Raw genomic sequence first — 22209 nt, forward strand, 5'->3', positions numbered from 1 at the left:
CTCCCCATCGGCTCCTCGGAATATCTAATACACTGGGAAATCATAGCGCGAGCCTCACCCGCTCACACACTGCTACTGCGCGCGTGGAGCAGAGACGCTTTATACTCCTCTCATCCAAGTTTACGTTCCTGTTTTATATTATTCTAAAGTGCAATAATTTGGTGAAAGTATATTGTACGTGCGCAAAGGAGCAATCTGCTCGGAAATTTTGCCTTTTTATTTGTTTCTACAACAACTGGAAACAAATCGACAAATAATATTATAAAGTGCATAATGTCAGTGACGGGTAAACTCATTCTGTGCTGTTTTCACTCTTGACGATTTTCTGGTGCGCGTTTGAGATGGCGCACAGGCTCGTGAGCACCCGATGGACACCGTTAACCGGGCTGGTGGGGTGCCTGCTGGTGTGCACTTGTGTGGTGGACCTAGTTCTCGCACAGATTCGGTACTCTATCCCCGAGGAGTTGGAGCACGGAGCTTTTGTCGGTAATATCGCCGAGGACCTGGGCTTGAATGTAGCCAAGCTGTCCTCTCGTCGGTTTCGGATTGTATCCGCGGCCAAAAAACAATACTTAGAAGTGAATCTGGAAAACGGTATTTTGTTCGTTAATGAGAAGATTGACCGCGAGGAACTGTGTGAACGGAGTCCGACCTGCTTCTTGCACTTGCAAGTGGTGATCGAGAATCCGTTAGAACTGTACCGAGTGGAGGTGGAGATTTTGGATGTGAATGACAACTTTCCCAATTTCCCATGGAGCGAGTTTAATCTGGAGATTACAGAGTCAGCGGCGCCCGGGTCTCGGTTCCCGTTGGAAAGTGCGCAGGACCAGGACGTGGGCACCAACTCGCTCCGCTCCTACCAGCTGAGCTCCAACGAACACTTTGTGCTGAACATCCAGACGCGTAATGATGGGAGCAAGTTTGCCGAGCTAGTTCTGGAGACCCCACTGGACCGGGAGCAGCAGAAGAAGCATGAGATGGTGCTCACATCCGTGGACGGGGGGTCGCCGGAGCGCTCGGGCACAGCTCTCATCACCATCACGGTGCTGGATGCCAACGACAACGTGCCCGTTTTCGACCAGTCTGTTTACCGGGCGAGCCTGGTAGAAAACGCACAGAGAGGGACATTAGTGCTGAAGCTAAATGCCACTGATTTGGACGAGGGTGCGAACGGGGAGGTGTCCTATGCATTCAGTGGGCACGCACCACTCAAAGTGCGCGAGCTGTTCAGCGTAGACCAGTACACAGGTGAGATCCGAGTGAAGGGGATTGTGGACTATGAGAAAGAGAGTGTGTATGAGTTGTACGTGCAGGCTAAAGACAGGGGTCCCTCGGCAGTGGCCGTGCACAGTAAGGTGCTGGTGGATATCTTAGATGTGAATGACAACGCGCCAGAAGTCATCCTCACCTCCGTGTCCACGCCTGTCCAGGAGGACGCGCCACCGGGAACGGTGATAGCCGTTATAAGCGTCATGGACCGGGACTCGGGAGAGAACGGGAATGTGGACTGCCAGATCCCCAGCAACGTTCCCTTCCAGCTCCACTCCTCTTTTAAGAACTACTACACTCTGGTGACTAGCACGTTTCTCGACAGAGAAGCCTTCTCCGAGTACAACATTACCCTCACGGCCCGGGACTTGGGCTCCCCGTCCCTCTCCACGAGGAAAACCATCCTCGTCCAAGTGTCTGACATTAACGACAACCCCCCGCGCTTTGCCCAGCCATCATACACAGTTTATGTGACTGAGAATAATGCCCCGGGCGCATCCATTTGCTCAGTCACTGCTTTCGACCCCGATTCTAATCAGAACGCCTATCTGTCCTACTCGATTCTAGAGGGTCAGATCCATGGCATGCCCGTGTCCACTTACGTCTCCATCAACTCGGACAACGGAAACATCTACGCGCTGCGCTCCTTTGATTACGAGCAGCTCGGGAACTTTCAGATACGGGTGCAGGCGCAGGACGCCGGTTTCCCCCCACTCAGCAGCAATGTCACGGTAAATGTGTTCGTATTGGACCAGAACGACAACTCTCCAGTCATCGTGTCCCCCTTGCCCAAGAACGGGACTGTAGCGACAGAGGTGGTTCCGAGGTCAGTGGATGCGGGGTACCTAGTCACCAAGATCACTGCGCTAGATGCGGACATAGGACAGAACTCCCGCCTCTCCTACCAGGTGCTCCAGGCTACAGACCCGGGGCTGTTTAGTGTCGCGCTCTACACAGGAGAAATCAGGACAATTCGCCGGTTCGTGGATAAGGACGCTACGAGGCAGAGACTCGTCATCCTGGTCAAGGACAACGGCCAGCCGCCTCTCTCCGCCACCGTCTCCATCCTCCTCTCCGTGGTCGAGAACGTGCCCGAGTCCCTGTCTGATTTCAGCGACCTCACTCTGAGCCCGCAGCCCCCCTCCAACCTCGCCCTCTACTTGATCGTGTCACTGAGCACCATCTCGCTAATCTTCCTGGTGGCTATTATTGTGCTGGCTGGGGTCAAATGTTACAAGGACAGAGACACCCTCAGTGGGTACAGCCTTCCTCCCTTCGCCTGCTGCTGCTGCGGGGGCTTCCAGCCAGAGCCACCCCCAGAGGTATTCAAAAAATCTAACCTGAACCTGCAAATCTCCACCGGGGCTAAAGTGCCTACCAACTGCATGGAGGTAAATGGCAACGGTACTCTGTCCCAAGCCTACTGCTATAAAGTGTGTCTGACCCCCGAGTCAGCTAAGAGTGACTTTATGTTCCTGAAGCCGTGCAGCCCCAGCAGTACCTCGAGGAACAACGAGTCGAAGGGGGCTGACAACTTTGCCTGGAGCGCGCACAACGGGAGCGCATCCGTGAATAACAATTCTGGAGCCACCACTCCGAATGAGGTAACGTGAGAGTGAATGTGAGAGAATTGATATAATCATTTAGCCCCTTCATTTATACTTTCACGTATACTGTGTGTTAATGCCCATTTCTGTTTAAAACAGAATCAAGTACTTCACATTCTATCTAATGAAGGTGAAATCATACATGCGGCAGTGTGACTGTATCTGAGTGAACTTGAACGACACAATATTCAGACGTCAATATTCATCAGGAGTAAAATTCTCTACTAATGCAACCTACACATGTTTATTTTCCATTCCTGTTAGTGTTTATACCTTAGTTATAGACCTACAGTAATGACGTGATAAAATGTTTTGGTTTTATAATAAGAGAGTGGATATTCTATTCACAGAGGCTATGAAAGAAATATGAAACCAGAACCACAGTATATTTTACACTGAACGTGTGTTGTGGAGCTTCTGTCTCTCTCGTCGCGCACAGAACAGAACCGTCTGCCAGAAATATCCGTTTCACAGAGCAACGGAGATCAATAAACCCCAGTCCTGTTTGTTTCGATGCTTATACATCGATCCCTAATCCATTTTTGCTTATAAGCTATTTGAGCTGTCTATGATCATCATTTGTCCATTGTTTATTTGAAAACATTTCCCGAGTAATAATATAGTAAATGAGAAATCCCATAACGTTTGTATGCTTGTGTATTGGTGTGGTAGCATACAATCAATGTCATTGCATGTTCTATCTCCTGCTATGTGATACGACGAGAGAAACATCGCCCATACTTTTCCTTCACAAACCACCAGTTGGAATTGATTTCTAGTAGTGTCTGCGAATAGAGTTTTTACCATAAGTACAAGGTTAACGGCTGACAGACGGTTAACAGACAGGCCATCTCGGAAATAGAACTCCCCTTTTCTGGGCTAAAGTAGGCTGTCAACGACCGTTCTGGAGAATCGTCCACCTCTCATTTGTTTGGACAGATCACCTCACTAACTATGCCTCAAGGGCACAGACACGGTCGAGCCGTTATACTGCACACAACGCGGTGCATACGAAAGGGGGGTCACGTCCATTATTGATGAAAAATGGCAAAGGGCTGGTTTCTGGGGTACTGGGGAGGAGAAGGGGTGGGGGAGCCATGACCCTGGCTGGGACGTGGCGCGCCTGTAGATTACCCCGGCGAGGAGACAGATGTGGATCCGTGTTTTGTCCTGAGCGAAGGAATGGTGGGGGGGACCGAGGGAGGGACGGAGAGAGAGAGAGGATGGCGAGACTGCTGTTGTCGGAGTCACTAGATTGGACCGGCAAACCGTGAATGTGATGTGTGCGTATTGCCCACTGTACATCTCTATAATCTGCTACAATGTAAGCAGACAGTGACGGATGAAGGGACACTTTTCTTCCTAGAATATCCCATCTCCGTATAGACTGAAGACTAAAAATGTCAGTCCCATTCATAGCAGGAACACCTCTGGCCATATAAAGAGCTTGATTCGAGGTCATGTTGATTGTTCTGCTCGTAGTTATGTACATCCAGGGGCTTGGTGTCCTTGATGACGTTCATTGGTTCCCTTAAATCACCCCTGTGTTCGCGGAGAGTCACTCTCCCATATGAGTCAAATTGGATGGGTGCACAGCATGCGGCGGATCGGCGGATGACACGATACCACCTCAAATACTTACCAACTAAACAGTGGGATGGTTATATAGCCTATTGTCAACCATATCAATGTTTTATGTAGACCTACATGTCGGCCTAGTGTAATCTCAGCAGGGTGATAAAAAATACATAAATTGAAGGTGAAAGAGGAGACAGATTAGGCCTCTCCTACTCACAGGTCAACTGTTCTGTGAAATAGATCAGCTGAGATGACCTAGATAAGTGGATAAAGCTGCGGCACAACTTTTCTCGCCTCTCAGCAAGACATAAATAATTAAAAGCTGATCTTCTCGGAGAATCAGGGCAATATTCATGTAAAAAATGATACATAAAACAACAAAAAACAATTACGTGTATAATTGTATTAATTTCCTGAGAATTTCCTGTGTGCCACGGTTTCCTTTGAATATTAAAATCGTGTTTTCGTTTCATCTCGATTGGGTTCTAATTGTTTTTTGTGCAGAGCTGGCGTGGAATGTATTTTGAATACCGATTCTAATAATAGTGAATTAATAGAGCATGGAATCCACACAATGAGACTTATTCCCGGAATACATATCACTCCGGAGTGCCCGTCCCCCTCCCCTGCTGTGTTGTGCTGCAGTGGATGAAAGCGAAATAAATGACAGGCGAATCATTGCTTAAGGCACGGCGCACATCCTCGCTGCGTTCTGAAAAAAGACCACAGGGAGGCAGTCAAGCTCCATGGAAAAAACATAATTTGTCGACTTCATTTTGACATCCGTTCCTTAAATGTCCAATTCTGCCGTTTTTATTTCAATATCACGTCATTTCTGGGTTACAATTAAGTACCTTACTGCGATTGTTGAAATTAAAATGGTCAAAAAGGAGACAAAAATAGCTTTTTAGCAAAGAGCAATATCTCAAGCAATAATTTAGCTAGGACTCTGGGAGTGGTCTGAGTGAGGAGGGGAAAACTAAAAACTAGATGTTATTAGCAGAGAGGTTTGGAACTCTCTTATTGGTCTATTAACTAATTTATCACATGGTAATGTCAACAGGCCAAAAACCCTCCCACCACAACAGGCTGAAATATCAGGCAGTCGTTTCAAACAGCTCGTACACTAAAAGGGCATTATCATCATTTTCACAAGTTCACAGTGTTATTCCAACCTCATAGTGTGGAAATATATATAATACACAGGAACATCACGTTTCTGACTGCACTGCTCCTTTAAAGTGACATGAATATAATGTAGAATATGGAAATGAATAGAACTCTACTAATATTTACTGAGAAAACATTGAATCACTATTTGTGTCAAAGCTCATCTCTTTAACAAGGTTTTTAGACATGTGGTTTTAATATCTTATTTTCTCTCTTAATCTATAGCTCAAGCAACCAAACACAGACTGGACCCTCCCAAAGAACCAGAAGTCCTCTCTGAAAAGGTAACAGTCACAGTTGACATGTACACTTCCAACTACCTCAGCATACCGGTCTTTGAGACAGAATGTTATTAATGAATGGCTGGTGTGTGGTCATGCCATTCTTTATGGATGGATCTATATCCTCCGCAGCTATAACTCTATCAACATGGACGGCACTCTGATGAGGAAGGCCATGCATGCAGACCCAGAGAACTACATGACACCCATGACGGGCCAGTACTGGACCTGGGGCACCCACATGAGGGGTACGTGAGGGCCTGGGCTTGAAACACACACACACACACACACACACACACACACACACACACACACACACACACACACACACACACACACACACACACACACACACACACACACACACACACACACACACACACACACACACACACACACACACAATACAGAGAGAGAGCTAATGCCTCTCCCTGGATATTAGCAAACAGACAATGAGCAGGTATGTTATACCCTGATGAAGACGTTGGACATAAATCTTTTTGCACCTGAGCTCCAGAGTGTGCGGCTCTCCTTTATTAAAAATAAATAAATGTTATGACGACGTAAGCACCACTTCCACAGCGTTTACGTGTGTGTCTGTACTATCCTTGATTTCAGTGATACAGTATATTAATCAACATTATGTTTCTTCTTCCATAGACTACAAGATGTCTCCTCCTGCCACTGGGCCTCCTCCTCGCTCCTGGACCCCTCTGTGCACCCCTCCACCCCAGCAACAGCCCCAACCCCAATCCCAGCAGCCTCAGCAACCTCCACTCCCCCCTCACCCCCATCCTCACCCTCACCCTCAACCACCTCCAGACTACCAACACAACGTGTACATCCCTGGCACGCCGTCGGCCCTGTGCACCCTGAGGCCAGCAGCCAGCCACCACCGCAGCGAGCTGGATGTCCACAACTCCTTCTCCACCTTCGGCAAGAAGAGATGCTTCATCCACAACTACGAGCCCCGGACAGAAGCAGCTGTCATCAACAACGACCTGTATAACGATTAATAATGGGACTCTGAGAGAGGGATTGAGTGAGTAGCCTCTATGATATGAATGAATGAATGAGCCCTATGATCTGTAAACATAGGAAACATACTATGGACAGAGAGTTAAATGAAAAGGGATTCATTCATGACTGAATTAATTAAATATGTGTACAAACGGAGGAATGAAGAAATCAACTTTCGACCTCTATGCTAACGGAAAGAGGGAGATGGATGGATGAATCCAAGAAGAGTGATCTTTAAACCGTTTTAAGATCTGCCACTGTTGGCCATTGTTATTTTGTATACATTACTGTCACATGTTTTCCACAGTCTGTTTTTCAATTGATTACATTTATTATTGTTATTATTATTATTTAATGTTTTGACAATCAGCCTGGAGCAAAGAAAATTATGAGAAATATCCTAACAGCCTAAGATTGGACAGCACTTTGCACATTGTTATAAATATCAATTCTATTTTTGAATGTTTACAAAAACGGACACAAATAACCAGGTTGCGTTTATTCATCTAAAACGGTTTTTAAATGTACGGTTCTGTTCAGCAGAACTTGTGAGAATATGTATGAATATACCTGTAGATATGCAAACTGCATTTGTGATGCAGGTGATCCACAAATGCTTAAACAGTCATCTCCCAAACACATATATTGTATATACATTTCTGAGAATAAAGTATTTTTTCTCATAATATGCTCTTCTTCCTCATGTATCAAGTATGGATCCTGCCCTGTTGAGCCCATGTTGCGTATGTCAATGCCAGCTTCCCACAAACAGGTTTCATTCTGAGGATGGGTTGAATTGATTGAGACACCTTTTCAATGTCAATCAGCATCAGTCACACATCCACTTTAAAGTTGGGAAATTGTTTTAGGGTGAAAAAGTTGCCAGGAGCACTAACACCGGGGAAAGCTTTCTGCCACAGTCAGCTGTGGCAAGGAATAAACATAGTAAAATGCCAGTACATGTCCATTGGAGTGCTTGCATTTCCATTTGCCCGCAGAGAATAGTCGAGGTTCCTTAACTGAACAAACAGAATATAATTTTAATTAAAGACAGTGGAACTGGGCTTGGGAGCTTAAATGCCACCCCTGGACGAAAACAGCCAAGCGTTCGTCACCCCTCTCTCCATGCACTTTTCCTTTTAAAATCCAGGGGAATGAGTTCCGAATGTCAACAGATCAGTATCCGCCGGATCCAGAAGAGTAATTAGGGCGGCAGGTGCCACAGATTGAAAATAATTATCTTAATAAGGAAACGGTTTCCATGGAGGCAAGACGCTTCTGGAACTGGAGCGTAACCTTCTGTCCGGCTGGAGAGGAGGAGGAGAACCATAGGGACGGTATAGCAGGGCTGGAGAGGAGGAGGAGAACCATAGGGACGGTATAGCAGGGCTGGAGGAGGAGGAGGAGAACCATAGGGACGGTATAGCAGGGCTGGAGAGGAGGAGGAGAGCCATAGGGGCGGTATAGCAGGGCTGGAGAGGAGGAGGAGAACCATAGGGACGGTATAGCAGGGCTGGAGAGGAGGAGGAGAACCATAGGGACGGTATAGCAGGGCTGGAGTTACCGGTCAGCTAGACATCATTTCAATCAGCGTGATACTGTATCAGCTTGAAAAATAGAGGCATACAACTTTTCACACCCACTAAAATATCACCAAACAAGATGTGTCTATGAATAGAAACCATAGCCTGGTATAACATGCTGGGGTGTTGTTTAGTAGATTTCATAGTCCGAATGAATCTGAGGCAGTGTTGCGTTCCGTAGGATGCATGAACAAACAGGCATTCTTCTCATGATCTAATAAACTAAGGACCCCACATTCATAATGACGAGGGCTGCTAAATTGCATTTCCCTTCAGGACATAATCCAAGTCTTGACCTTATTGAGGCCTAGTCAAGCCTCTTCACCTGGACCTCAGAGGGAACACCTGCAGTATGTCTCATTAAACAATGTGTACCTCCAGCAGCTCTGTGAACCATGGGGCTTCTTCTGCGTGGTACAATGTTCTTCTCCTCTCATCATACCTACCTCCTCCCCATAAACATACTGTTCATCTCCCCAAAACTTCGCCCATCCTAACGTCCCCCCAATCCCTCGCCCATCCTCACCTCCCTCTAATCCCAACACATTCTCCTCCATGTCAGCTTCCCTCTTTCCGATCACTGGATCAATAAAAGTCCATTAAATACACAAAGACCACAACATTAGTTATGTAAGCAAAACATGTACATAAAGTCAAAGTAAATGCAAAAAGGCTCTTTCAAACCAGCAGGGAACACCATGTCCTAGATATGTGTTATTGTGAGCGAATACAAGGATAATAAACCATTTAGAGAACTGAATGAAACACATGGCCTATTGTGGTTGCACAAGGCATGACCAATGTGATCAGGCATGGCACAGTATGTATCTAGACATACAGTATCTGTATAGTGTAAAGACAGTAGATCTGTATATGTGGTCTACCTGCTGTATCTCCACCAGGGGGCACCATTCAGTCACAGAGGGAGAAAGAATGAAAAGTAGCAGACGTGATGGAATAGGAGAGCTTTTGCATTTCACAATAAAGATTTCATCACGTAAAGTACACCTTCAATATAATAATGGAACAGATCACATAACAAACATTACTAACTCTCAGACAGCACATAAGGCCTAGTTGTGTTTCAGAAATTGCGGGTATGTTTGCTGAAGGTAACACGTGTTGGATATTGGTTTGAGAAAGGCGATATCAGTTTGTGGACTTGGTGGCTTCCTGGTCATCTGTAGAGGTCGTCTGTAGAGTCATCTGTTGTCTGAGGTATCCTCTGGTTCATCAGGAGGTGACCTGTGATGACAAAACAACACAGAATAAAGCGGCAGTTAGATAGTGACAGTGGAAAAGAAAGCTGTATATATATATATATCATTGCAATACATTATATTAATGAAAGCGGCAATCTGCAATTGCTACAACCATTTTTGAACTTTTAAATTCATGATATACAGTGCATTCGGTAAGTATTCAGACCCCTGGACATTTTCCACATTTTGTTACAGTACAGACTTATTCAAAAATGGATTACATTTGTTTTTTTACTCATCAATCTACACACAAGTCCCCATAATGACAAAGCAAAAACGGGTTTTAATTTTTTTTTGCAAATGTATTACAAATAGAAAATGCAAATATCAAAATGACATAATGTACATCAAACACATGGTTTCCATGTGCTTGATGCCATTCCATTTGCTCCGTTTCAGCCATTATTATGAGCCGTCCTCCGCTCAGCAGCCCTTTTACATAACTATTCAGACCCTTTACTCAGTACTTTGTTGAAGCACCTTTGGCAGCGATTACAGCCTCGAGTCTTCTTGGATATGACTCTACAAACTTGGCACACCTGTATTTCGGGAATTTCTCCCATTCTTCTCTGCAGATCCTCTCAAGCTCTGTCAGGTTGGATGGGGAGCGTCGCTGCACAGCTATTTTCAGGTCTCTCCAGAGATGTTTGATCTGGTTCAAGTCCGAGCTCTGGCTGGGCCACTCAAAGACATTCAGAGACTTGTTCCGAAAACACTCCTGCGTTGTCTTGGCTGTGTGCTTGGGGTCGTTGTCCTGTTGGAAGGTGAACATTCACCCTAGTCTGAGGTACTCAGCGTTTTCATCAAGGATCTCTTTAGACTTTGCTCCGTTCATCTTTCCCTCGATCCTGATTAGTCTCCCAGTCCCTGCCTCTGAAAAACATCCCCCCAGCATGATGCTGCCACCACCATGCTTCACCGTAGGGACGGTGCCAGGTTTCCTCCAGACGTGACGCTTGGCATTCAGGCCAAAGAGTTCAATCTTGGGTTCATCAGACCAGAGAATCTTGTTTCTCATGGTCTGAGAGTCTTTAGGTGCCTTTTGGCAAACTCCAAGCGGGCTGTCATGTGCCTTTTACTGAGGTGTGGCTTCTGTCTGACCACTCTACCATAAAGACCTGATTGGTGGAGTGCTGCAGAGATGGTTGTCCTTCTGGAAGGTTCTCCCATCTCCACAGAGGAACTCTGGAGTTCTGTCAGAGTGACCATAGGGTTCTTGGTCACCTCCCTGACCAAGGCCCTTCTCCCCCAATTGCTCAGTTTGGCCGGGCGGCCAGCTCTGGGAAGAGCCTTGATGGTTCCAAACACTTTCCATTTAAGAATGATGGAGGCCACTGTGTTCTTGGGGACCTTCAATGCTGCAGAAATGTTTTGGTACCCTTCCCCAGATCTGTGCCTTGACACAATCCTGTCTCGGAGCTCTACGGACAATTCATTCAACCTCATGGCTTGGTTTTTGCTCTGACATGCAATGTCAACTGTGGGACTTTATATAGACAGGTGTGTGCCTTTCCAAATCATGTCCAATCAATAGAGTTCACACAGGTGGACTTCAATCAAGTTGTAGAAACATCTCAAGGATGATCAATGGAAGCAGGATGCACCTGAGCTCAATTTCGAGTCTCATAGCAAAGGGTCAGAATACAGTTTTAAAAAAATTTGCTAAAATTTCTAAAAATCTGTTTTCACTTTGTCATTATGGGGTATTGTGTGTCATGAGGAAAATGATGAGGAAAATGTAATTTAATCTATTTTAGAATAAAGCTGTAAGGTAACAAAATGTGGAAAATGTCAAGGGGTATGTATGAATACTTCCCGAATGTACATTACCGTATTGTACATCTAGGTTTGTACCTGTAGACTTTCCATCACCATGATTAAAACCAATGCACAATACAGGCATGGAATACATTGAGACATCAAGTTGTTTGTGTTGATGTGATGATGAGGCTCAGTTGGTAGAGCATGGCACTTGCAATGCTAGGGTTGTGGGTTCCATTCCCAAGGGGGAGCAATGAGAATGTATGCACTCACTGCTGTAATCAGTGTCTACTGATAAGGAATGAATAGACCATTTCAGTTTACTCATAGAAAACTGGAAAACATACAGTACCAGTCAAAAGTTTGGACACATCTACTCATTCAAGGGTTTTTCTTTATTATTACTATTTTCTACATTGAAGAATAACAGTGAAGACATCAAAACTATGAAATAACACACATGGAATCATGTAGTAACCAAAAAAGTGTAAAATAAATCAAAATATATGTAATATTTTAGATTCTTCATTGTAGCCATCATTTGCCAGCTTTGCACACTCTTGGCGTTCTCTCAACCAGCTTCATTGGGAATGCTTTTCCAACAGTCTTGAAGGAGTTCCCACATATGCTGAGCACTTGTTGGCTGCTTTTCCGTCAGTCTGCGGTCCAACTCAACCCAAACCATCTCAATTGGATTGAGGTCGGGTGATCCTGGAGGCCAGGTCAGCTGATGCAGCACTCCATCACTCTCCTTCTTGGTCAAATAGCCTTTACACAGCCTGGAGGTGTGTTTTGGGTCATTGTCCTGTTGAAAAAGGAATGATAGTCCCACTAAGCGCAAACCAGATGGTATGGCGTATTGCGGCAGAATTCTGTGGTAGCCATGCTGGTTAAGTGTGCCTGGAATTCTAAATAAATCACTTACAATGTCAACAGCAAAGCACCCCCACACCATCACACCTCCTCCTCCATGCTTCACGGTGGGAACCATACATGCTGAGATCATCCGTTGGCCTAATCCGCGTTTCACAGACACGGCGTTTGGAACCAAAAATCTCACATTTGGACTCATCAGACCAAAGGACAGATTTCCACCGGTCTAATGTTCATTGCTTGTGTTTCTTGGTCCAAGCAAGTCTCTTCTTATTATTGGTGTCCTTTAGTAGTGGTTTCCTTGCAGAAAATCGACCATGAAGGCCTGATTCATGCAGTCTCCTCTGAACAGTAATGTTAAGATGTGTCTGTTACTTAAACTCTGTGAAGCATTTATTTGCGCTGCAATTTCTGAGGCTGGTAACTCTAATGAATTTTATCCTCTGCAGCAGAGGTAACTCCGAGTCTTCCTTTCCTGTGACGGTCCTCAGTTTCATCATAACGCTTGATGGTTTTTGCGACTGAATAAACGTTCAAAGTTCTTGAAATTTTCCGGAATGATTGACCTTCATGTCTTAAAGTAATGATGGACTGTTGATTATCTTTGCTTATTTGAGCTATTCTTGCCATAATATGGACTTTGTCTTTTACCAAATCTTCTGTATATAACCCCTACCTTGTCACAACACAACTGATTGGCTCAAACGCATTAAGAAGGAAAGAAATTCCACAAATTAACTTTTAACAACGCACACCTTCAAATTGAAATGCATTCCAGGTAACTACCTCATGAAAATGGTTGAGAGAATGCCAAGAATGTGCAAAGCTGTCATCAAGGCAAAGGGTGGCTGCTTTGAAGAGTCAAATATAAAATATATTGTTGAAGTCGGAAGTTTACATACACTTAGGTTGGAGTCATTAAAACTCGTTTTTCAACCACTCCACAAATTTCTAACGAGTCACCCTCCCGGATCCGGGATCCTCCTCATCAAAAAAGCTGACTAGCATAGCCTAGCCTAACGGGACAGGGATATCATATAATATAATTTTCATGAAATCACAAGTCCAATACAGCAAATGAAAGATAAACATCTTGTGAATCCAGCCATCATTTCCGATTTTTAAAATGTTTTACAGTGAAAACACAATATGTATTTCTATTAGCTAACCACAATAGGCAAAGACTCAACCGCATATTTTCACCATGTTTCTACCGTATAGGTAGCTATCACAAAACCGACCAAATAGAGATATAATTAGTCACTAACCAAGAAACAATTTCATCAGATGACAGTCTTATAACATGTTATACAATAAATGTATGTTTTGTTCGAAAATGTGCATATTTGAGGTATAAATCATAGTTTTACATTGCAGCTACCATCAAAAATATCACCAAAGCAGCCAGAATAATTACAGAGAGCAACGTGAAATAGCTAAATACTCATCATAAAACATTTATGAAAAATACATGGTGTGCAGCAAATGAAAGATAAACATCTTGTGAATCCAGCCAATATTTCCGATTTTTTTAAGTGTTTTACAGCGAAAACACAATATAGAATTATATTAGCTTACCACAATAGCCAAACACACAAATGCATTTATTCACCGCAAAAGGTAGCTATCGCAAAAACCAGCAAAAGATATAAAATTAATCACTAACCTTGAACAACTTCATCAGATGACAGTCTTATAACATCAGGTTATACAATACACTTATGTTTTGTTCGAAAATGTGCATATTTAGAGCTGCAAACCGTGGTTATACATTGTGAATATGTAGCAACATTTCCCCAGAATGTCCGGAGCTATTTTGGACACTCACCTAATCTGACCAAAGAACTCATCATAAACTTTACATAAAAATACTTGTTGTATGGCAAATGAAAGATACACTGGTTCTTAATGCAACCGCGGTGTTAGATTTTTTTAAATAACTTTACCATAACAAACAGCTTGCGTTATTGCGAGACAGCGCTCGCCAAAACGGCGGAGAATAGGAATCAACATTTTCCACAGAAATACGAAATAACATCATAAATTGTTCTTACTTTTGCTGAGCTTCCATCAGAATCTTGTACAAGGAGTCCTTGGTCCAGAATAAATAGTTGTTTGGTTTTAGAATGTCCTTTTCTTCTGTCGAATTCGCGCCACAATGCTAACCAATGTTGATAACGTTCCCATTTTCTCTCGACGCAAAGAACGGAAAACTCCAAAAGTTTCAATAAACGTTGAATAATCTGATAAAACTCGGTTGAAAAAACCTACTCTACGATGTTATTATCACATGTATCAAATAAAATCAGAGCCGGAGATATTCGCCGTGTAAACCGAACGCTTATCAGAAGACAATATCGAGGTGCTTCGCGCGCCTTGGTAGACAAAGGAAATTCCTGACCTGCCACTCCAAAAGCTCTTGTTCGACCTCAGATCAAGCTAGACACCCCATTCCACCTTCCACTGCCTGTTGACATCTAGTGGAAGGCATATGAAGTGCATGCATATCGATAAATATAAGGCAATTGAATAGGCAGGCCCTGAAACAGAGCCTTGTTTTCAGATTTTTCACTTCCTGCTAGGAAGTTTGCTGCAAAATGAGTTCTGTTTTACTCACAGACATAATTCAAACAGTTTTAGAAACTTCTGAGTGTTTTCTATCCAATAGTAATAATAATATGCATATTGTATGATCTAGAAAAGAGTACGAAGCCATTTCATTTGGGCACGATTTTTCCCAAAGTGAAAACAGCGCCCGCCTATTGACAAGAAGTTTTAACAAACTATAGTTTTGGCAAGTCGGTTAGGACATCTACTTTGTGCATGGCACAAGTCATTTTTCCAATAATTGTTAACAGACAGATTTCACTTATAATTCACTGTATCACAATTCCAGTGGGTCAGAAGTTTACATACACTAAGTTGTCTGTGCCTTTAAACAGCTTGGAAAATTCCAGAAAATTATGTTATGGCTTTATAAGCTTCTGATAGGCTAATTTACATAATTTGAGTCAATTGGAGGTGTAACTGTGGATGTATTTCAATTCCTACCTTTAAACTCAGTGCCTCTTTGCTTGACATCTTGGGAAAATCAAAAGAAATCAGCCAATACCTCAGAAAATTATAGACCTCCACAAGTCTGGTTCATCCTTGGGAGCAATTTCCAAACACCTGAAGCTACCACGTTCATCTGTACAAACAATAGTATGCAAGTATAAACACCACGGGACCACGCAGCCGTCATACCACTCAGGAAGGAGACACGTTCTGTCTCCTAGAGATGAACGTACTTTGGTGTGAAAAGTGCAAATCAATCCCAGAACAACAGCAAAGGACCTTGTGAAGACGCTGGAGGAAACAGGTACAAAATTATCTATATCCACAGTAAAAACAAGTCCTATATTGACATAACCTGAAAGGCTGCTCAGCAAGGAAGAAGCCGCTGCTCCAAAACCACCATAAAAAAGCGAGACTAAGGTTTGCAACTGCACATGGGGACAAAGATCATACTTTTTGGAGAAATGTCCTCTGGTCTGATGAAACAAAAATAGAACTGTTTGGCCATAATGACCATCGTTATGTTTGAAGGAAAAATGGGGACGCTTGCAAGCCGAAGAACACCATCCCAACCGTAAAGCACGGGGGTGGCAGCATCATGTTGTGGGGGTGCTTTGCTGCAGGAGGGACTGGTGCACTTCACAAAATAGATGGCATCATAAGGAAGGAAAATGAGGTGGATATATTGAAGCAACATCTCAAGACATCAGTCAGGAAGTTAAAGCTTGGTCGCAAATGGGTTTTCCAAATGTACAATGACCCCAAGCATATTTCCAAAGTTGTTGCAAAATGGCTTAACTTCTCTAGGGTACGTGAGACGGTAGCGTCCCACCTCTTCAACAGCCAGTGAAACTGCAGGGCGCCAAATTCAAATACAGAAATACTCATTATAAAAATTCAGAAAACAAAACATATTTTACATAGGTTTAAAGATTAACTTATTGTGAATCCAACCACGGTGTCAGATTTAAAAAATGCTTTACGGCGAAAGCATACCTTACAATTATTTGAGAACATAGCCCAGCAGACAAATCATTACAAACAGTAACCAGCCAAGTAGAAGAGTTACACAAGTCAGAAATAGACATAAAATGAATCCCTTACCTTTGATGATCTTCATATGGTTGTACTCAGCAGACATTCATTTACTCAATAAATGTCCCTTTTGTTCGATAAAGTCTCTTTATATCCAAAAACCTCCGTTTTGTTTGCGCGTTTTCTTCAGTAATCCACAGGCTCAAACGCAGTCAAAACAGGCAGACAAAAAATCCAAATTGTATCCGTAAATTTCATAGAAACATGTCAAACGATGTTTATATTCAACCCTCGGGTTGTTTTTAGCCTAAATAATCGACAATATTTCAACCGGACAATAACGTCGTCAATATAAAAGGTAAACAAGAAAGGTACTCTCTCGATCGCGCGCATGAAAAAGCTCTATGACACTTTAGGGTCCTCTCATTCCGACTGCTCTTACTTCCTCATTTATCAGAATACAAGCCTGAAACTATTTCTAAAGACTGTTGACATCTAGTGGAAGGCATAGGAACTGCAATTTGAGTCCTAAGTCAATGGATACTGTAATGGCATTGAATAGAAAACTACAAAAAAACAAAAAAAACTACTTCCTGAATGGATTTTTCTCTGGTTTTCGCCTGCAAAATCAGTTCTGTTATACTCACAGACACTATTTTAACAGTTTTGGAAACTTTAGAGTGTTTTCTATCCAAATCTATATGCACATCATATCTTCTGGGCCCGAGTAGCAGGCAGTTTAATTTGGGCATGCTTTTCATCCAAAATTCCGAATGCTGCCCCCTGCCCTAGAGAAGTTAAGGACAACAAAGTCAAGGTATTGGACTGGCCATCACAAAGCCCTGACCTCAATCCTATAGAAAATTTGTGGGCAAAACTGGAAAAAGCGTGTGTGAGCAAGGAGGCCTACAAACCTGACTCAGTTACACCAGCTTTGTCAGGAGGAATTGGATAAAATTCACCCAATTTATTGTGGGAAGCTTGTGGAAGGCTACCCAAAACGTTTGACCCAAGTTAAACAATTTAAAGGCAATGCTACCAAATACTAATTGAGTGTATGTAAACTTCTGACCAACTGGGAATGTGATGAAAGAAATAAAAGCTGAAGTAAATCATTCTCTCTACTACTATTCTGACATTTCAAATTTTTTAAATAAAGTGGTGATCCTAACTGACCTAAGGCAGGGATTAAATGTCAGGAATTGTGAAAAACTGAGTTTAAACGTATTTGGCTCAGGTGTATATAATCTTCCAACTTCAACTGTATTTTTATTTGTTAGTTTTTTTTGGTTACTACATGATTTCATATGTGTTATTTCATAGTTTTGATGTCTTCACTATTATTCTAAAATGTAGAAAATTGTAAAAATAAAGAAAAACCCTTGAATGAATAGGTGTGTCCAAACTTTTGACTGGTCCTGTATATCAAGTATTTTTATATTCCACAAGTATTATCAGATGAACTGTTTTGTAGAGATAATTATCAGACTCAAGTTACAAATACTGGTAAACACTCAAATACATTTCCTTTAATTGTTTTCACAAAAGTAGTGCAATGGGCCTTTACTAGTCCTGTATTAGCGGACCGATATAGCGGAAAAAAATGTCTGCATCCCCTCATCGGCAAAAGAATAGCAGCACCCCTTCATGCGGAAATATTGATATAATAACTATCATATTGAAGTTAACTTGGAGTCACGCGATGATATGTTGTGTGGTCCTCCCACTACGACTCGGAAACCATGCAGGTTATTAGGCCACAGATGAAATACATAATGATGAACTTCACAGGGTGGTGAAAGTGCACGTGATGAGCTTGATGCTCCTTGCCAATACACATCTTATTATGGTGACATGATGATCGATGCTTGGTTGCCGTTTGACAATTATTATAAAAAAACATTTGAATAGCTATTATTCCATAATAATCTCATTATGCAAGTAGCCTACCAGCACTGTATATGCAAGGTGTCGGCTAGAGCGCACGTGCCTAGACTAGAGTGGGCATGTTTGCTATTTAACGCAACCGTTTTTGTGACAAAACCATCAGGAGAGTTGAAAATGCGATGGAAACCCATTTAACTTGTATTTTTCATTCGGTGCACAATGTCATCACGCACAGTCTTTATTAATCGGCAATAAGTCAGTTCGATGGAAACACATCTCTGGTGGGAAAATGCGCATATTGTTTTAGGCAGATTTGAGAATATTCATCTGAAAATCTATCACAAATTGGATGGAAACCTAGCTAGTGATTATGACGTGTTCTCCGGGAGCTGTCCACTGGTGCGGTGCTGAAATTGAAGCCAATGGTCTATTGTTGCGTCACATTATAAGATTCTAGACAGCAAAAAGGTATTTCATTCATATTTTTTTCACCGGTGATGTCATAATCAGTGAATGGAAGTCAGATAATTCCAATCACATGGATTTGGCGCTAGATTTAATGATAATACATTGAAATTTGTATTGCGCTTTTCATTACAGAGTTATATTGAAAAATATACAATTATATACAATAAAAACAACATAAATTTAGAATCAAGGAAGATAAAATAATGATTGTGGGCTAGATGCTAAGTACATTTTAGATTTGGACTAGGACGATGAAAAATAAGTGGGGTTTTGATTTCACTGTTTTTGATTTATTCACTGATTATCACATCAACCGTGAAAACAATAGATAGGCATAATACAATAGTACAGGTTAACATGCCCTTCGTTCTTAGTAATATGAATATCAACAGCATACTTAGTAATACAGCACAATATTTACTATTTTATATCTCTATCAGTACTGTCTTGCTTAAGTAGACAATTCTGCAACATCACAACAACCAGTGGCCTCTCTCCCGGACTCCCCTCCTGCGTTAGCCAGATGGTGTCGCTGTTCACCAGTAAATGTCTCAGCTCTGCTGAGAGGGAGCCATGACATTCTCATCCATCTCTGCTGTAGGACAGACCTGTTTTAGCTTAAACAAACATGGCTATTTAATTTACAACAACACTGGTCTGAACACCAGGCTACTATATAGAATTTTATAGAAGCCTTAATAGCATCCGAATATAGGGAGTCTAGTTAAATCTGAGTGGAGTTCAACGTCCAGGATGTATCGGGAGAGAAGGTTTTTCTCGGCTGTCTTTGTGTTCTGTGCGTTATGGGGCAGCGCTTTGTCTGTGACGCGGTATTCCATACCCGAAGAGATGGAGAGAGGTTCTGTAGTGGCCAATTTAGCCGCAGATTTGGGACTGGAACTTGCAGGTCTGGCTCATCGCGAGGTAAAACTTGATATTTTCCATAGCAAGAAGTTTTTGGACGTCAACAAAAAGACAGGTGAGCTGTATATTGTAGAGAAAATAGACAGGGAGTATCTTTGTACCACTAAGACTACCGACTGTTTTTTAAAATTGGACGTTATCATTGAAAGCCCTTTACGCATATTTAACATAGAATTGGGAATAACAGATATTAATGATAACGCACCTCATTTTCGTAGGGACAGAATAGAGCTTGATGTTTCAGAATCAGCTACACCAGGAGAGAGATTCTCCCTTCCTAATGCAGTGGACCCGGATGTTGGTATAAATACAGTCAAAACCTACCAGCTCAGTGCTAGCGAGCATTTTACCATAGAAATCCAGACTGGGAGTGATGGTACTAAATATGTTGACTTGGTCTTGACAAAGGCTTTAGACCGGGAGGAGAACGCCGTTCATAACTTAATACTCACGGCTGTAGATGGCGGGGTCCCATCGCAATCTGGTACAGCTAATATCGTTGTTAGAGTGCTGGATACAAACGATAACGCCCCTCGATTCGACCGTTCGGTTTATACCGTTAATGTGACAGAAAACTCCGCGATTGGAACGCTAGTAATGAAGCTTAACGCCACAGATTTAGATGAAGGGCCAAATGCAGACATCACATATTCATTCACACTTTACACGTCAGAGAAAACACAATACGTATTTGCACTGAATCCAAACACAGGAGAGATAACAGTGAAAGGAACTATTGATTATGAAGATATGAAGTTTTACGAGATGCATGTTGAGGTTAAGGACAAAGGACAGCATCCCCTATTGGATCAATGTAAAATTGTAGTTGACGTTACAGATACAAACGACAACTATCCAGAGATAGCCGTTAAATCGTATAAGAGTACAGTTAATGAGGACATTCCAGTTGGGACAGTCATAGCAATCGTAGGTATAAGCGACAGGGACACAGGTGACAATGGCAAAGTGAACCTATCTATAAACCAACAGGTGCCATTTGTTTTGAACAAGTCGTCTGACTTCCTTTACGAGCTCATTGTCTCGGAAACATTAGATCGTGAGAAAGTTCCAGAATATGATATCACGCTCGTTGTGACGGACGGAGGAAGGCCCTCCTTGTCTGATAATGAAACGATAACTTTACATCTGTTGGACGTCAATGATAACGCGCCACTCTTCCCCCAGTCGTTCAATACTATTCCCGTTATGGAGAATAACGCGCCTGGGGCCTTGCTAAGTTCCCTCACTGCGTTTGATCCAGACCTCCATGAAAACCAGTATCTAGTTTATTTCATCATAGAAAAGGAGATAGTGAACACCTCCATTTCCATGCTGTTTTCCATCAATCCGGAGAACGGTAATCTTTACGCACTGAAGACGTTTGACTATGAGATAGAGAAGGAGTTCCTTTTCCACATTGAGGCCAGAGACTCTGGTGTTCCTCCTCTCAGCAGTAATGTGACTGTCCACATCATTATTGTTGATCAGAACGACAACACCCCGGTCATAGTCTCTCCGTGGCGCGTGCACGGCTCCTTGGTGGAGGAAAAGATTCCCAGATCCACCGATAAAGGATCCCTGGTCTCCAAGGTGATAGCCATAGACACGGACTCGGTCCAGAACTCTCGGATTACATACCAGTTTCTACAGGTTACTGACGCCACCTTATTCAGTCTGGACCAATACAATGGAGATATCCGGACCATGAGAATGTTCAGTTACAGAGATCCGCGTCATCAACGGCTGGTTGTCATTGCTAAGGACAACGGGGAACCTGCTCTCTCAGCTACAGTTACCATCAAGCTGTCAACAGTGGAGACTGCTGTTAAAACCTACTCTGACATGACTGAAGTGCCTCTAGAATATGACATATTTTCAGACTTAAACCTGTATTTGGTGATCGGCTTGGGCTCGGTGTCCTTTCTGTTACTGATCACCATATTGGTCACCTGTGTGCTGAAGTGTCAGAAACCGATGCCCAGCAAAGCGGCTCCTCCCAGTAGGAACAGCGTGATCAGCGAGAGGAACTCGACCATCGCAGATTCCACCCTGGTCTCCAACGATGCCTACTGGTACAGTCTGTTTCTAGCAGAGACCAGGAAAGGAAAGCTGGTAGTCAGACAGCCTGTGCCAAAGGCGGGATCCAGATACATTGTGTCCAGTTTACCAAGGAGCACGGGCCTGACAGAGACCAGCGACTCAGCAGCCTCTACTCTGCAGGTAAGAAAGCAATCTCCATCTGTTTTAACCAAATTACCTACAGCCTTTTTTTGATAATCATGCTGCGTAAAAGCCATAATTTAGGGCGTAATTTGGTACAAAATTTAAATCTGATAAGGGGTAGCGGTGAACAACAAGAATGACCAAAACAACAAACTGATAAACCTTTACTCCCTCTACCAAACGTTTAAACTATACAATGCCATGCAATGTT

The 22209-nt window shown here is 43.0% G+C and overlaps 2 protein-coding genes and 1 long non-coding RNA gene across 3 annotated transcripts in view; 2 read left to right on the forward strand and 1 right to left on the reverse strand.

Annotated features, from left to right (window-relative positions):
- Positions 1-7611, forward strand: LOC139581368 (protocadherin-10-like). The gene is made up of 4 exons (XM_071411037.1): positions 1-2873; positions 5850-5908; positions 6038-6153; positions 6566-7611. The coding sequence occupies exons 1-4, from the start codon at positions 342-344 to the stop codon at positions 6919-6921; spliced, it is 3063 nt and encodes a 1020-aa protein (XP_071267138.1). The 5' UTR covers positions 1-341; the 3' UTR covers positions 6922-7611.
- LOC139581373 (uncharacterized) overlaps positions 7410-22209 on the reverse strand; it is an 18870-nt gene continuing 4070 nt past the window's right edge. The window contains exon 2 of the long non-coding RNA XR_011676211.1: positions 7410-9753. This is a non-coding gene — a long non-coding RNA (uncharacterized lncRNA). The remainder of the gene's footprint in view (positions 9754-22209) is intronic.
- Positions 19438-22064, forward strand: LOC139581372 (protocadherin alpha-C2-like). Its single transcript, XM_071411043.1, has one exon. The coding sequence runs from the start codon at positions 19605-19607 to the stop codon at positions 22047-22049; it is 2445 nt and encodes an 814-aa protein (XP_071267144.1). The 5' UTR covers positions 19438-19604; the 3' UTR covers positions 22050-22064.

Source organism: Salvelinus alpinus, chromosome 7 (assembly GCF_045679555.1).
Source record: "Salvelinus alpinus chromosome 7, SLU_Salpinus.1, whole genome shotgun sequence".
Taxonomy (NCBI): domain Eukaryota; kingdom Metazoa; phylum Chordata; class Actinopteri; order Salmoniformes; family Salmonidae; genus Salvelinus; species Salvelinus alpinus.

What these genes read in the sequence shown, in the direction of transcription:
- LOC139581368 (XM_071411037.1), top strand. Translation starts at nt 342, where the DNA reads ATGGCGCACAGGCTCGTGAGCACCCGATGGACACCGTTAACCGGGCTG. An exon ending in CAGAAGTCCTCTCTGAAAAG is followed by an intron (nt 5,909 to 6,037) that starts GTAACAGTCACA and finishes TATCCTCCGCAG; the next exon opens with CTATAACTCTATCAACATGG. An exon ending in CTGGGGCACCCACATGAGGG is followed by an intron (nt 6,154 to 6,565) that starts GTACGTGAGGGC and finishes CTTCTTCCATAG; the next exon opens with ACTACAAGATGTCTCCTCCT.
- LOC139581372 (XM_071411043.1), top strand. Translation starts at nt 19,605, where the DNA reads ATGTATCGGGAGAGAAGGTTTTTCTCGGCTGTCTTTGTGTTCTGTGCG.